The sequence below is a fragment of the Salmo trutta genome, chromosome 21 (assembly GCF_901001165.1).
Source record: "Salmo trutta chromosome 21, fSalTru1.1, whole genome shotgun sequence".
NCBI classification, from domain to species: Eukaryota; Metazoa; Chordata; class Actinopteri; order Salmoniformes; family Salmonidae; genus Salmo; species Salmo trutta.
In genome coordinates, this window is record NC_042977.1 from 42,752,025 (window position 1) to 42,769,485 (window position 17,461).

A 17,461-nucleotide genomic window follows, 5' to 3' on the forward strand; every position below is an offset into this window, starting at 1 on the left:
CACCAACACCCTCTGCTATATTTTAGCGTTACCATTCTTGTTTGTTACTATGCAATATGCTGTGTTATCATAGGCAAGTTGTGGGCTGTGTTGACCAATTATGGGGAAGTGTGCATGGTCTGACAGTCACAGCAGCGAACGTGTGATCATGTGACGCATACGTTTCAGACAAAATCCTGGACACAACAATATAACAGCTCCATATCATTGCGCTGCACGGTTCTGCTCCTCCCACGCCTTTGCTCTCGGTATGGCGGACGGTGAGAGGTCCCCGTTACTAGCAGATCTTGGAGATGGTGCTCTTGTCGGCGGTAACGGCGGAGTGTCACCAGGCTCGGCTCCCTATGGTCTACCAAATAAACCACAAAGTGAGTATCCATGGATGCTCTCCTACCTAGCCAAAGCGTCGGTCCCTATGATTTGCAGATAGTCAAGAGCACGAAAGGTTGCTTTCTTGGTATCTACATGGACAGTTAGTATCTGGGGAGTGAATCGTGGTTGCTAGCCAGCTGTTGATGCAAGCATGCCTGTTAGCTAGCTAACTAGCGGTTAGCTGGCTGCTACGCCCATCAAACTGAATAACTAGCTAGTCACCTGGACAGCTAATTGGCTCGATTTTTGTAACGGTTTGGCTTTTTCTGCATTTTGTTGGCTAGTCATCATAGTTGCAGGGATATACTAAACAGAAACACCCATGATGTTTTGCGTTTTATGTATGGAACTAACTATAACTTTGGCTACCCAAAGATGGCTAGCTGGCTAAGTAGCCCAACTAGTTAATTGCTCAGTATAGTATGCAATATTCCACGTGTTATAATATTGTTGGTAATTCTGAGATATGTTGGTGGCCTATTATAAAATTATAGCTAGTAGGGTATTATTTCTATATTTATTTGAATATATACCGCCAGTGATGTCTAGCTAGCTAGCTAGCTAGTTTGCAAATCTCTGTTGTATGTAACCAAAACACCTGATTTGATTGACACCGCTCTGGGCCACTAGGGAAGCTCATAATTACTGCAATATAAGACGACGACCAACGGAGACAGTAATTGGGAGGGGCTACTGTACTTACCTACATATTAGAACAATGGCATGAGTTGGGGCTAAAACAGGTGTTCACAATATGCCTTTTTAATGTATTTATTTACAAACAACTTATTTATTTGAAGTTATTTGTATAGTGGTAACTGCTTATTTCTGTCAATCGTACTACAATTATGTTAAGTTCCATACACATGGAGTGAGAGAGAGAAGTCCCTGCAGTCCTTTTATCAAGCTCCTTTTCAGCTGGAACTCCAGCCTCAAATTCTGTGTGTAACTCTTTCTTGTTTCAGCGGTAGTGCACTACTCTGCCACTGTGTACATTTTGTTAAGGCCTTAGTTAGTTGAATGCACTGACTGTAAGTCGCTCTGAATAAGAGTGTCAGCTAAAATGACCAACATTTTAAATGTGCCTCCCTCTCTCTATCTTTCAGGCTTCCCTCCCTTCCCCAGCCCCACCCAGCCCTCAGTGCTCCTGGGGGAGGACCCTCCTCCGTACTCCCCCCTCACCTCCCCAGAGAGTGGCAGCGCGCCAGTCATCAGCTGTAGGGTGTGTCAGAGCCTCATCAGCGTGGAGGGGAAGCTCCACCAGCATGTGGTCAAGTGTGGGGTCTGCAACGAGGCTACGGTGGCTAACCTGTTTACTGCCTGCATGTTCATTTAGGTTGCGTCTCAAATGTTCACTGTGTAGTGCACTACTTCTGAACAGAGCCCTATGCGTACCTTACATCTACCTGCGTGCAAAATGGTACCCTGATAATGACTTCTTGTTTGGCTTGTTCCCCCTCTTCCTTCCTCTCTTCCTTCCCCTCTTCCTTCCCCTCTTCCTTCCTCTCTTCCTTCCTCTCTTCCTTCCTCTCTTCCTTCCTCTCTTCCTTCCTCTCTTCCTTCCTCTCTTCCTTCCTCTCTTCCGTCCTCTCTTCCGTCCTCTCTTCCGTCCTCTCTTCCGTCCTCTCTTCCGTCCTCTCTTCCGTCCTCTCTTCCGTCCTCTCTTCCTCGTCTTGTGTGTCTCTGTCTCCCTCTGTAGCCCATCAAGAATGCACCAGCAGGGAAGAAGTATGTCCGCTGTCCCTGTAACTGTCTACTCATCTGCAAAGTCACCTCTCAGAGGATCGCCTGTCCCCGCCCCTACTGGTAGGGGGGCTAATTTTTATATATTTAGAAACCAAAGGGGTGATGATATCAATGAACAATTTTTATCCGAATGTGCAAACTGTTCAAACAGATTTGCAAATAAGGTGGATCCTTTTAAATATGATATTGGACCATAAACAGATTTGGCTCATTAATCTACTGTCCAAATAATGATGGTCCACGCTACTTTAAAAAATAAATACATGCATACAGTTGTGGCCAAAAGTTTTGAGAATGACACAACTATTAATTTTCAAAGTCTGCTGCCTCAGTTTGTATGATGGCAATTTGCATATACTCCAGAATGTTATGAAGAGTGATCAGATGAATTGCAAAGTCCCTCTTTGCCATGCAAATGAACTGAATCCCCAAAAAACATTTCCACTGCATTTCAGCCCTGCCACAAAAGGACCAGCTAACATCATGTCAGTGACTCTCTCGTTAACACAGGTGTGAGTGTTGACGAGGACAAGGCTGGAGATCACGCTGTCATGCTGATTGAGTTCGAATATCAGACTGGAAGCTTCAAAAGGAGGGTGGTGCATGGAATCATTGTTCTTCCTCTGTCAAACATGGTTACCTGCAAGGAAACACGTGCCGTCATCATTGCTTTGCACAAAAAGGGCCTCACAGACAAGGATATTGCTGCCAGTAAGATTGCACCTAAATCAACCATTTATCGGATCATCAAGAACTTCAAGGAGAGCGGTTCAATTGTTGTGAAGAAGGCTTCAGGGCGCCCAAGAAAGTCCAGCAAGAGCCAGGACCGTCTCTTAAAGTTTGCTCAGGAATGGCAGCAGGCAGGTGTGAGTGCATCTGCACGCATAGTGAGTCAAAGACCTTTGGAGGATGGCATGGTGTCAAGAAGGGCAGCAAAGAAGCCACTTCTCTCCAGGAAAAACATCAGGGACAGACTGATATTCTGCAAAAGGTACAGGGATTGGACTGCTGAGGACTGGGGTAAAGTCATTTTCTCTGATGAATCCCCTTTCTGATTGTTTGGGGCATCCGGGAAAAAAAGCGTGTCAGGAGAAGACAAGGTGAGCGCTACCATCAGTCCTGTGTCATGCCAACAGTAAAGTATCCTGAGACCATGTGTGGGGTTGCTTCTCAGCCAAGGGAGTGGGCTCACTCACAATGTTGCCTAAGAACACAGCCATGAATAATGAATGGTACCAACACATCCATCCTCAGAGAGCAACTTCTCCCAACCATCCAGGAACAGTTTGGTGACGAACAATGCCTTTTCCAGCATGATGGAGCACCTTGCCATAAGGCAAAAGTGATAACTAAGTGGCTCGGGGAACAAAACATCGATATTTTGGGTCCGTGGCCAGGAAACTCCCCAGACCTTAATCCCATTGAGAACTTGTGGTCAATCCTCAAGAGGCGGGTGGACAAACAAAACCCCACAAATTCTGAGAAACTCCAAGCATTGATTATGCAAGAATGGGCTGCCATCAGTCAGGATGTGGCCCAGAAGTTAATTGACAGCATGCCAGGGCAGATTGCAGAGGTCCTGAAAAAGAAGGGTAAGCACTACAAATATTGACTCTGCATCAACTTCATGTAATTGTCAATAAAAGCCTTTGACACTTGTGAAATGCTTGTAATTATACTTCAGTATTTCATAGTAACATCTGACAAAAATATCTAAAGACACTGAAGCAGCAAACTTTGGAAATGAATATTTGTGTCATTCTCAAGACTTTTGGCCACGACTGTACATGCATGCATGCATGCATGCAGTCGAAGTCGGAAGTTTACATACACCTTAGCCAAATACATTTGAACTAAGTTTTTCACAATTCCTGACATTAAATCCCAGTAAAAATTCCATGTTTTAGTTAAGTTAGGATCACCACGTTATTTTAAGAATGGGAAATGTCAGAATAATAGTAGGGAAAAGTATTTATTTATTTCAGCTTTTATTTCTTTCATCACATTCCCAGAGTGTCAGAAGTTTACATACACTCAATTAGTATTTGGTAGCATTGCCTGTAAATTGTTTAACTTGGGTCAAACATTTCGGGTAGCCTTCCACAAGCTTCCCATAATAAGTTGGTTGAATTTTGGCCCATTCCTCCTGACAGAGCTGGTGTAACTGAGTCAGGTTTGCAGGCCTTCTTGCTCGCACACGCTTTTTCAGTTCTGCCCACAAATGTTCAATAGGATTGAGGTCAGGGCTTTGTGATGGCCACTCCAATACCTTGACTTTGTTGTCCTTAAGCCATTTTGCCACAACTTTGGAAGTATGCTTGGGGTCATTGTCCATTTGGAAGACTCATTTGCGACCAAGCTTTAACTTCCTGACTGATGTCTTGAGACGTTGCTTCAATATATCCACATAATTTTCCTCCCTCATGATGCCATCTATTTTGTGACGTGCACCAGTCCCTCCTGCAGCAAAGCACCCCCACAACATGATGCTGCCACCCCCATGCTTCACCGTTGGGATGGTGTTCTTCGGCTTGCAAGCCTCCCCCTTTTTCCTCCTAACATAATGGTCATTATGGCCAAACGGTTCTATTTTTGTTTCATCATACCAGAGGACATTTCTCAAAAAATACGATTTTTGTCCCCATGTTTAATTGCAAACTGTAGTCTGGCTTTTTTATGGCGGTTTTGGAGCAGTGGCTTCTTCCTTGCTGAGGCCTTTCAGGTTATGTCGATATAGGACTCGTTTTACTGTGGATATAGATACTTTGTACCCGTTTCCACGCACCAAAGTACGTTCATCTCTAGGAGATAGAATGCGTCTCTTCCTGAGCGGTATGACGTTTGCGTGGTCCCATGTTGTTTATACTTGTATACTATTGTTTGTACAGATGAACGTGGTACCTTCAGGCGTTTGGAAATTGCTCCCAAGGATGAACCAGACTTGTGGAGGTCTAAAATTTCTTTTCTGAGGTCTTGGCTAATTTCTTTAGATTTTCCCATGATGTCAAGCGAAGAGGTACTTAGTTTGAAGGTAGGCCTTGAAATACTTCCACAGGTACACCTCCAATTGACTCAAATAATGAGTAATAGCCTATCAGAAGCTTCTAAAGCCATGACATCATTTTCTTTAATTTTCCATTCTGTTTAAAGGCACGGTCAATTTTGTGTATGTAAACTTCTGACCCACTGGAATTGTGACACAGTGAATTATAAGTGAAATAATCTGTCTGTAAACAATTGTTGGAAAAATTACTTGTGTCATCCACAAAGTAGATGTCCTAACCGAATTGCCAAAACTATAGTTTGTTAACAAGGAATTTGTGGAGTGGTTGAAAAACCAATTTTTAATGACTAAAACCTAAGTGTATGTTAACTTCCGACTTATATATATCTCGAGCAATACATGACTTAATTATTATGGTGAGTTTATAATCCGGTTTTAACTACCTCAATGGACCTTAAAGGAAATCGCACTACAAATTATTACCCTCATGGCCTTAAGGAAATAACAAATATTATGGACATTTTGGAACTAGTGGATATATGGAGGTTTAATATCCTGACCTAGTGAGATATACATGGAGGAGGTTTAATATCCTGACCTAGTGAGATATACATGGAGGTTTAATATCCTGACCTAGTGAGATATACATGGAGGAGGTTTAATATCCTGACCTAGTGAGGTATACATGGAGGAGGTTTAATACCCTGACCTAGTGAGATATACATGGAGGAGGTTTAATACCCTGACCTAGTGAGATATACATGGAGGAGGTTTAATACCCTGACCTAGTGAGATATACATGGAGGAGGTTTAATATCCTGACCTAGTGAGATATACATGGAGGAGGTTTAATATCCTGACCTAGTGAGATATACATGGAGGAGGTTTAATACCCTGACCTAGTAAGATATACATGGAGGAGGTTTAATATCCTGACCTAGTGAGATATACATGGAGGAGGTTTAATATCCTGACCTAGTGAGATATACATGGAGGAGGTTTAATATCCTGACCTAGTGAGATATACATGGCGGAGGCTCAATCAAGCTAGTCGTCTTGACTACTTTCTTATGTCATTATCTCTGGCACCAAAAGTTTTAATGGGGGACAGAATGCGGTCGGACCATTTAAATAATTGATATACAGTGCATTCGAAAATTATTCAGACCCCTTCCCTTTTCCCACATTTTGTTACGTTACAGCCTTGTTCTAATATTGATTAAATAAACCATTTCCTCATCAATCTACACACAATACCCCATAATGACGAAGTGAAAACAGGTTTTTAGACATTTTTGCACATGTATTACAAATAAAAAATTTAAATACCTTATTTACTTAAGTTTTCAGTCCCTTTGCTATGAGACTTGAAATTGAGCTCCGTTGTATTCTGTTTTCATTGATCATGCTTGAGATATTTCTACAACTTGATTTGGAGTCCACCTGTTGTAAATTCAATTGATTGGACATGATTTGGAAAGGCACACACCTGTCTATGTAAGGTCCTACAGTTGACGATGCATATCAGAGCAAAAACCAAGCCATGAGCTCGACGGAATTGTCTGGAGAGCTCCGAGACAGGATTGTGTCAAAGTACAGATCTGGGGAAGGGTACCAAAAAATGTCTGCAGCAATGAAGGTCCCCAAGAGCACAGTGGCCTCCATCATTCTTAAATGGAAGAAGTTTGGAACCACCAAGACTCTTCCTAGAGCTGGCTGCCCGGCAAAACAGGGCAATCGAGTGAGAAGGGCCTTGGTCAGGAAGGTGACCAAGAACCCGATGGTCACTCTGACAGCGCTCTAGAGTTCCTCTGTGGAGATGGGAGAACCTTCCAGAAGGAGAACCATCTCTGTAGCACTCCACCAAGCAGGCCTTTATGGTAGTGGCCAGACAGAAGCCACTCCTCAGTAAAAGGCACATGACAGCCCACTTGTTTGCCAAAAGGCACCTAAAGGACTCTCAGACCATGCGAAACAAGATTCTATGGTCGATTGAAATCTTTGGCCTGAATGCAAAGCGTCACATCTGGAGGAATCCTGGCACCATCCCTACGGTAAAGCGTGGTGGCAGCATCATGTTGTGGGGATGTTTTTCAGCAGCAGGGACTGGGAGACTAGTCAGGATCGAGGGAAAGATGAATGGAGCAAAGTATAGAGATCCTTGATGGTAACCTGCTCCAGAGAACTCAGAACCTCCGATTGGGGAGAAGGTTCACCTTCCAACAGGACAATGACTCTAAGAACACAGCCAAGACAACGCAGGAGTGGCTTCGGGACTAGTCTCTGAATGTCTTTGAGTGGATGTCAAATAACACTACATAGTGTAGTTTACCAATAAAATGGTCTGATGGTAAAGTGGACATACTCTGTATTTATATCCCCAAATAACTTATCTCAATACAATACATTTTAATAGGTTAGCAAAAATAGATAAGATCTTACTGACATGGAAAGGTAAATACTTGACTATTTGTGGAAAAATCACCCTGATTTAGTTCTTTAGTCATATCCCAGTTTACCTAATTTACTGATGTTCCTGCCTACACTGGCAAGCCAGACAAAATTAAATTGGCCTGTTTTTATAATGAATATGAAATCAGAAGGCTACATTTATTAAAGATTCAAAGCATTGAACCTCTCAGTAAAGACTTCAGTCATACAAAAGTTATACTTTTATCTGAACTGGGTCTTTAGTAGATTAGTAGGAATTTCTCATCCCATGTTCCAAAATTGCCTTTTCCATTTATTCAGATTTCAAATAACTGAAAGTGATAGGTACATTTCCAAAATATCACTTTTTAAAACAAGCCATAGAAAGCTGGTTGCAATTTCAGTTTAATCCAGCAGAAAAAAACAGAACAAATATTGTTAAACTCAAATATACTAATATTTGGATAAATTTTTTTTATTGTATAATCTTTATTAATGATATAAATAGGGCTGGGGGAGTTGTCACACATGCAGCTAACAAGAATATATGGAAGTGTCTGCTCCATCCACAATTACAACCAACTGATTGCAGCATTACCGCAAGTGGAAGGGGGAGAAGGTAAGAAACGTGTTTGTCTGAATTAAAGACCATAATTCCATTTAAACATTTCTGATAAACAAAAAGGTATACCCGTTCCATATGAGGACCAAAAAGGGACAGCTGTGCAAAATAATTGGGAAGACATTTTTGATGTGCCAATTCCATGGCACAGGGTTTATGAACTGATACACAAAACATAATAAAAAAATGATTGCAACCAATACAACATTTGTATATGTATAATCTGCAGATTTTTCTGCGAACAGACAATCATTAGATTACTTGCTTTGGTACTGCCCATACAATGCGTTTGGAAAGTATTCAGAATTCTTGACTTTTTCCACATTTGTTACGCCTTACTCTAAAATGAATTAAATTGTTTTTTTCCCCCCTCATCAATCTACACACAATACCCCATAATGGCAAAGCAAAAACCAAATTTATATAATAAAAAAATAAGTAAAACAGAAGTATTCAGACCCTTTACTCAGTACTTTGTTGAAGCATCTTTGGCAGCGATTACAGCATCGAGTCTTCTTGGGTATGACGCTACAAGCTTGGCACACCTGTATGTGGGGAGTTTCTCCCATTCTTCTCTGCAGATCCTCTCAAGCTCAGTCAGGTTGGATGGGGAGCATCGCCGCACAGCTATTTTCAGGTCTCTCCAGAGATGTTCGATCTGATTGCAGCATCGATCTGATTGGGCTCTGTCTGGGCCTCTTAAGGACATTGAGGCTTGACCCGAAGCCACTCCTGCGTTGTCTTGTCTGTGTGCTTAGGGTCGTTGTTGGCCTGTTGGAAGGTGAACCTTCGCCCCAGTCTGATGTCCCGAGTGCTCTGGAGAAGGTTTTCATCAAGGATCTCTCTGTACTTTGCGCCGTTCATCTTTGCCTCGATCCTGACTAGTCTCCCAGTCCCTGCCGCTGAAAAACATCCCCATAGCATGATGCTGCCACCACCATGCTTCATTGTAGGGATGGTGCCAGGTTTCCTCCAGACGTGACACTTGACATTCAGGCTAAAGAGTTCAATCTTGGTTTCATCAGACTAGACAGTCCTTTAGGTGCCTTTTGGCAACTCCAAGTGGGCTGTCATGTGCCTTTTTACTGAGGAGTGGCTTCTGTCTGGCCACTCTACGATAAAGGCCTGATTTGATGGAGTGCTGCAGAGATGGTTCTCCTTCTGGAAGGTTATTTTATCTCCACAGAGGAACTCTGGAGCTCTGTCAGTGACCATTGGGTTCTTGGTCACCTCCCTGACCAAGGCCCTTCTCCCTCGATTGCTCTGTTTTGCCGGGTGGCCAGCTGTAGGAAGAATCTTAGTGGTTCCTAACTTCTTTGATTTAAGAATGGTGGAGGCCACTGGGTTCTTGGTGAACTTCAATCTGCAGACACTTTTTATTTATTTTTTATTTTTGTACCCTTCCCCAGATCTGTACTTCGCCACAATCCTGTCTCGGAGCTCTACGGACAATTCCGTTGACCTCGTGGCTTGGTTTTTTCTCTGACATGCACTGTCAAGTGTGGGACCTTATATTGACAGGTGTGTGTGTGTGTGCCTTTCCAAATCAAGTCCAATCCGTTGAATTTACCACAGGTGGACTCCAACTGTGGTAGAAACATCTCAAGGATGATCAATGGATACTTATGTATTTGTTTTTATTTGATAAATTAGCAAAAATTACTAAACCTGTTTCTGCTTTGGTATTGGGTGTAGATTGTCCCGTCCCCCCCTCAATTTTAATACATTTTAGAATAAGACTAATGTAACAATGTGGGGAAAGTAAAGGGGTCTGAATTCTTTCCGAATGCACTTTGTTTTTGGTCGCAGGTTCAAGATAGGCCGAAAAATTGCAACATTTACCTGGTGTTAACTATGCAAATAGCCCTGCTGAGTGATTTGAAAAGTCCATTGATCAATAATATAATCATTTTTATCAAAAACGTTTATTTAATTTACAATCAGTAGAAACTGTTGGAATAGAAAGGTTCAGAACTTTTGTGAAACTTCACAGCACAGTTGAAAAATATATGGCAAATAGAATTCCTTTGACCTCATGGCTTGGTTTTTGCTCTGATATGCATTGTCAACTGTGGGACCTTTTATATAGACGTGTGTGTGTGTGTGTGCCTTTCCAAATTATGTCCAATTAAATTTACCACAGATGCACCTGAGCTCAATTTCAAGTCTCATAGCAAAGGGTCTGAATACTTACGTAAATAAGGTATTTCAGTTTTCTTATTTGCAAAAAATGTCTAAACTGTTTTTCTCCGTCATTGTGGGGGGGGGAAGTAATTTCATCAATTTTAAAATAAGGCTGTAACATAACAAAATGTGGAAAAGGGGAAGGGGTCTGAATACTTTCCGAATGCACCATATGACCGAAATGGCACCCTATTCCCTATAATAATGCACTACTTTTAACCAGAGCCATATGGGCCCTGGTCAAAAGTAGTGGACTATATAGGGAATAGGTTGCCACTTCGAACGTAACCACTGCCTGGATATGAAGAGTTTGTCCAGGTGGCATGTTGTCTACTTGGTGAATACAGTTAATGCAGCATTTGAAACCCCTTAATTCACACTGATACTAGTGCGTCAAGGGCTGCGTTAGGCTAACCCAGGCCCCTAGATAACATCGTTGACCGGTATGGAACTTGCGCTCAGTTGCATTTTTAAACCTAGTTAGTAATACTGACTTAGACTGAACAGCGAGGGAAGTGGTTGCTGTTTTTTTTCTCTTCTTCCTGGCACTGACTATGATAAAAGCTATTTGGAAAAAGGGTCTACCTGCAATGAATGTTTGGTTGTTTTTTCCTACTATAGTCAGTGGAATGCACTCTGGATAAGATCTGCTAAATGACTCATTTTACGTTTGTTTTCCTGTGTGGTAACGCTGTTGTATTTGAACCTAGCTAGTAATACTGACTTGGACTGAACAGTGAGTTTATGTGATTGTGCTCCCCAGTAAGAGGATAATAAACCTGGGTCCAGTCCACCCTGGTCCAGCCAGCCCTGAACCCCAGCCGGCCGGAGCTCGAGTCTCCTGTGGACACTGCAACAACACTTTCCTGGTACGACCCTTCATCTCTCTCAAAGCCAGTGTGTGTATATAGGCTCTATCTCAATGAGTCATTCCATGATTCCTCTCTCCTTGACTGTTAAGGAGAAGGTTCCTCCCCCTTAGACCTTTTTGTCCAATGCGTTTTCAGAAGGATGCAAGGAAAAGGAATCTAGGAAAGATGATTTGAGAAAGAGCCACAGTGTACACCAAAGCTGTTATGAAGGCCAGGAATTCTTGAGTGTTGCTAACATGGATAATACTCTACTGGACTAATGAATTGATATACTGTATAATATTTTATATTTACATGAGTGTCTTGTGTGTTTCAGTGGACAGAGTTTACTGACAGGACACTCGCCAGGTGCCCACACTGCAGGAAAGTGTGAGTACCTATTGGTTTCTCTGTCCATAGGCTGCTCGGTCAATACAGCTGAGTCCATCTGTGCTTATACCACAATTATGCTCAAGATGAAGTCCTTCAGGGGTGGCTAGTGGCACTTAAAATCAGAGGACAGACTCCTAGTAAAGATTGGAACGAATTTATGGAACTTTTCAAACGTATGCTTTCCATGTGTTTGATTCCATTCCAGCTATTATTATGAGCTGTCCTTTCCACACCAGCCTCCACTGATGTCCTTCATAGTATATCTGAAATATGTATGTGTCCTCTTGTGAGCTGTAGGCAGTTATCAGTCGGTCAGATTCCCATACCATCAGTCTTCAGCATAAGCTCCTATCGGTCTTGTGTGCAACATCTCAAGTCTGAGCTCAGTGACTCTTACGTAACCTTTGTTGGTGTGACTTGCTTCATCAACTAATAATTTAAACCTATGAAGTTCTTCCATTACCATAAAAATGCTTTTGGACAGCCGAAGCAAGTCACCAATTTTTCTGGTTTATATTTCATGTAATAAAAAAAACTTCTCTTTTGTCACGCCCTTCGACATGCAGCTCCTCTATTGGTCAGAGGTACCCTCGAAGGCGGAGCTTGTGGTGTGTTCTACTATGCTTGCTTTTCAGCATCTCCACTGCTGGTCTGGTGGTGAGTACACCCTGTCCGCTCTACATCTTTACTTAACCACGTAGGCTCGTTGACAACTTCTCATTTACAACTGCGACCTGGCCAAGATAAAGCGTAGCAATTCAACACACACAGTCAATAATACAGTAGAAAAAAAGAAAACAAAAAGTCTATATACAGTGAGTGCAAATGAGGTAAGATAAGGGAGTTAAGGCAATAAATAGGCCATGGTGGCGAAGTAATTACAATATAGCAATTAAACACTGGAATGGTACATGTGCAGAAGATGAATGTGCAAGTAGAGATACTGGGGTGCAAAAGAGTAAGAAAAATACAGTATGGGGATGAGGTAGATAGATGGGCTGTTTACAGATGGGCTATGTACAGGTGCAGTGATCTGTGAGCTGCTCTGACAGCTGGTGCTTAAAGCTAGGGAGGGAGATATGAGTCTCCAGCTTCAGTGATTTTTGCAGTTTGTTCCAGTCATTGGCAGCAGAGAACTGGAAGGAAAGACGACCAAAGGAGGAATTGGCTTTGGGGGTGACCAGTGAGATATACTTGCTGGAGCGTGTGCTACGGGTGGTTGCTGCTATAGTGACCAGTGAGCTGAGATAAGGCGGGGCTTCACCTAGCAGAGACTTGTCGATGACCTGTAGCCAGTGGGTTTGGCGACGAGTCTGAAGCGAGGGCCAACCAATGAGAGCGTACAGGTCGCATGGGGCTTTGGTGACAAAACGGATGGCACTGTGATAGTGTTGGAGGCTATTTTATAGATGACATCACCGAAGTCGAGGATCGGTAGGATGGTCAGTTTTACAAGGGTACGTTTGGCAGCATGAGTGAAGGATGCTTTGTTGAGATATAGGAAGCTGATTCTAGATTTAATTTTGGATTGGATATGCTTAATGTGAGTCTGGAAGGAGAGTTTACAGTCTAACCAGACACCCAGGTAGTTGTCCACGTATTCTAAGTCAGAGCCGTCCAGACTAGTGATGCTAGACGGGCGAGCAGGTGCAGGCAGCGATCGATTGAAAAGCATGCATTTAGTTTTACTTGTATTTAAAAGCAGTTGGAGGCCACGGAAGGAGAGTTGTATGGCATTGAAGCTCGTCTACATGACACGCCAGGCAATGACAATAAAAAACACACCCCCGAGAACACAATGTTTAAAAAATGCATAATATCATCATGTTTCACAACATGGCCTCTGCCACGCCAAATCACCTAAGGTCTTTTTTTTAGCTTAGGAAAAACCCACTGTACATTTTACGTAACACACTGTCAGAGTCCTATCACAAACACACCACCCTTAGCCTTGTAACATGCTGCCTCTCTAAGTCTTCTTCCTCTGTGTTTTGTAGGCAGGTACGTGGGTGAAGGCCCAGTCCTACGGGGGTATCTATGCCTCCTGGGCCATGCTGATCCTGCTGGTACTCCTGACCCTGGGTCGGGCTCTATACTGGGCCTGCATGCCTGTTAGTGAGCCCCTACAGAACTTCACATAGACACACACACACACACAGGCGTATGGTGAAGTTGCCCCTAGACGCTGATCTTGGGTCAATTTTGTAATTTCCCCACTAATGGTTAAGGTCAGGATTGTGGGAAGGGACGCTGATCCTCGATCTGTACCTAGGGTGAACTTCACCTTTGAGTAGGGCTGGGCGATATATGAAATTCATTTGATGTTTTTGCGCGTTATTCCAAATGCCGGTATCGCAAGAATCTAGTTAGTTTATATATTGTTTTTCTGAGCGTTTATGTCCGCTTGTTCTTAGGTTGTCTTGTTGGTCTCGTCTCCTTCGCTCCTTCTGTGCTGTGCACCTTCCCATTTGCACCAGAGATCTGTATATAATGACGAGATGCTTATGTCTCCGCTATAACAATGGGAGTCGTTGTCCCAAAGGCGGGAAGGCAGCCGATAAGCTTATGTATAGAAACGCATTGGGCTTATTTTGGTGAGCGAAACTTCTCGCTTCGCCTCTTCCTCTCTGTTTACACACACACACCAAGCCCCTTCCCCTGTCACACAACAACCTCTCTGACAAGCGGTTTCAACTTGATAAATGTGGTTTGGTCCAACAGAATCGGTCATATGGACACCAAAAAACATTGCAACATTATTTTTACTGTAAGAGGAGAAGTTAGCCTTTTCAACGATACCCTTTTTATGTCTCAATTCCTCAAATTCCGTGCAGAGCAGACACTACTAAAACTGGAACATCAATGAACATCTATTCTGGAAAATAAAAGTTCTGTGTTGCGCGCGGCATTACTGTTATACTAGCTGTCTAGTCTGGCTTTTATAAATGTGCAATAAGCATAACACCCAATATTATTAACTAGTTATCTTTAGGAGATGAGGTAGGCCACTTGATTTCCACATCTGAACAAAGTGGACAGACTAGCATTCTGTTCAAACAATTGGAGACGGACAGAAGGGTGTGTTCATAACAATTCAATTGTTTTGCCTTGTTAGCTAGCAGATCCTAGTTGGCTAAACTTGAAACCATAGAGATTAGTTGGCTACTCACTAGCACGTGGGCTTGTGCTTGAGAGATTGTTTGAGACATTTGTTTCATTTTCTATAATGCTGCTACAAGAAGTTGGTCATTATTAGGGAATGTGTATTATACTTGGTTCTGGTTAAATTTCTAACCAAAAAGGGCATTTTCATAGACTGACTTGAATGTCACATCAGTGATTTTATTTCAAAAAAGCAGGTTAAACTATTAAAATAATTAAGTTGTTAGTGGGTCTGATGATTGTGGTAGGCTCATATTTAGCCTAGATTTAATTTTACGAGCCTTGAATTAGATTATTTCTGACTGAAATGTAGTGTATTTGACCTTTTTTTTAATTGTACAACAAAGCTTATTTAGAGAGAACATAAACAATCTAGGTGTGTATTGTGTATGAGATATGATTTTGAAACCATGTCGCCTAGCCCTACCCTGGAGCCTTATTTATTTAACTGAAGCTCAAAACAACAAGTTCCCCTTCTTCCCTTTAATCTTTTGTCATTGTGTTTCCAAACTGGATGATGAATAATATCCTGAACTCCTAAAAGAGCAGTAGCTTGACTTCTACATTACTCATGAATTGATGAATAGTTCGCTTTAACATGTTCAACTACTTTCCCTTCCCTGTTTTAATCATTGCTTAGGCCAGTCTATCTATGGCAGGTGCTGGCAGCCACACCAGAGTCTCCTATCATGGCATGGCTGAGTGGAACCAAGTCTTAAATGATGACATAGCCCTCGGATAAGACTGCCCCTCCGCAACCCTGAATATATGTTCTGTTTTTGGGGCATTTTACATGAGATTCATTCATTTGTTTTGGAAAACCCTTGAAGCGTTGTTGAAAGGCAAATTAAGCTAAATTGAGGCCAGTGTAAGGTGAACACCACCTAAATTACCCTCCTTTTCCCAGACATGGAGCTGGGTTTGAAGGGAGGTTAGGACTGTGTCCCAAATGGCACCCTATTCCCTAAATAGTGCACTACTTGTGACCAGGGCTCAGTCTAGTCAAAGGTCAGAAGTAGTGTACTATATAGGGAATAGGCTGCCTATTGGGTTGCTTGCTAGTGCATGGTCAGAGTGAGGTCTGTCAGTATGTTGGAGTCGATATTTATGCTGCGTAATCTGTCTGTGGGAGTGTTCGTCTTTGTTCCAAAGCAACTTAGAAGCCTTAAAGAAGTTGGAGAAATTTCACTAGACACACATGCATACACACACACACACTCTCTCTCATTCCCCACACTTACATACCAAAATATGAGTATTGTGAGTCACTGTAGTGGTAGGCAGTCGGCGTGAAAAAGCATCTCTCCTCAAGGACTTCAGTTTATACACTAGTTTGCTACAAGTGATCTGATCATCTCTTTATTTTGCTCTTGTTTAATATTGTATTATCCTTTTAATAGCTTACAAGTGAGGTCAACATGAGCTGTCAGTGGAACACATAGAGATGTACTAGAGAGCTTCAAGGTAGTGAAAGCCCACCATGGCTCTGCCCATGTTAGAAAAAACTGGCTTTGGGCCAAGTGTGCTCTCTATCCAACTCTATGGTCTTACTACACTAAATGTACCATGATGAGGCCCTGGTGACAGAGGCAGGCTGTGGTTGTTGTAGACCCCTTACTCTTCTAGTGGTGCACTAAATGGGGAGTAGGGTGCTGTTGGGGATTCAGTCAGGGTAATAGGAAATGGGTGCTGAAGATAATCTATACACACTACCTGCATGTTCAAACACACTTCATCTAACCATATAAGCTGTCTGTGGTTCGGATGTGGTCATAGTTTTCTTCTTACAGCAATGTTCATTTTTTGTTTTAATTGTAAATATATTTGTTGTTGTTCATGTAAGAGTAATTATTGCTAAGCCGATATTGCACTTGTGTGCATAACACTACATGATTTGATTCTTGGAGAACTTGTTTTTTGTTTTGTTAATCGATAGGGTTATTTTTGCAACCCTTGTAACTTATTTTAACGGGAATCTGCAAAGTTGTTAGTTATTTGACTTACTAACACATTAACCCTCTGGACACTGGAATATGTGTCCAGATCTTAAACACACACACACACACGCATTCCTCAGTTTACATATAGACAATCAAACATTTAAACCACAAATGGCATCGTTTTACACACACACACACAGTGACAAACGGATGGATACACACATACACAGTGACAAACGGATGGATACACACACACACACACACACACACACACACACTGACAAACGGATGGATACACATACAGCTCTTTGAGATGGTTACCCTGCTTGACAGAACTGTGACGGTAGCAGTAATAGATATTTTAAAATATCTTATTTATTATAATGATCATGTTTTAATCATGATATTATGTACAATATTGATCATGTTAATGATGCCAATAATCAACAACCTGGCTGATGATGCTCATATCAGAGTTTGTTTACACACAATAAAGACATGATGTATGAAAATCTCAATGTGTTTTAGGCTCTTTATTTTTTTGAAAGATATTTTTAAGATAGTTTACTACAACATAATAAATCACAATAATGAAAACCAAACAGTGGCATTACAGATACTCAGACACATTCACAGGCTGTTTTATAATGGAATTACAGTGTCAGTTACATTCTATTCAAATGAAAAGTTGAGGTTCCATGATGCTTTGTGATGTTCACCAGTGATCAAAAAGTCTCAAAACATTTTATGACCACAC

The 17,461-nt window shown here is 42.0% G+C and overlaps 1 protein-coding gene across 2 annotated transcripts; it reads left to right on the forward strand.

The window, feature by feature from the left end:
• Positions 1-122: 122 nt before the first annotated feature.
• Positions 123-17,222, forward strand: LOC115157487 (type I phosphatidylinositol 4,5-bisphosphate 4-phosphatase-A). 2 transcript variants are annotated; one of them, XM_029705785.1, is made up of 8 exons: positions 123-368; positions 1,479-1,672; positions 2,072-2,178; positions 11,122-11,227; positions 11,547-11,599; positions 12,169-12,259; positions 13,600-13,713; positions 15,405-17,222. In XM_029705785.1, the coding sequence occupies exons 1-8, from the start codon at positions 251-253 to the stop codon at positions 15,504-15,506; spliced, it is 885 nt and encodes a 294-aa protein (XP_029561645.1). In that variant the 5' UTR covers positions 123-250; the 3' UTR covers positions 15,507-17,222. The 2 variants fall into 2 exon arrangements, with proteins under 2 accessions (XP_029561645.1, XP_029561646.1); XM_029705786.1 differs by having other exon boundaries at positions 128-368; positions 13,600-17,222.
• The last annotated feature ends 239 nt before the right edge of the window (positions 17,223-17,461 follow it).

Bases quoted from the DNA above. Each gene is read 5' to 3' on its own strand.
- LOC115157487 (XM_029705785.1), top strand. From the start codon at position 251: ATGGCGGACGGTGAGAGGTCCCCGTTACTAGCAGATCTTGGAGATGGT. The intron at 1,673-2,071 runs GTGGCTAACCTG...CTCCCTCTGTAG, and splicing joins GGGTCTGCAACGAGGCTACG to CCCATCAAGAATGCACCAGC. The intron at 11,600-12,168 runs GTGAGTACCTAT...TTCGACATGCAG, and splicing joins TGCCCACACTGCAGGAAAGT to CTCCTCTATTGGTCAGAGGT.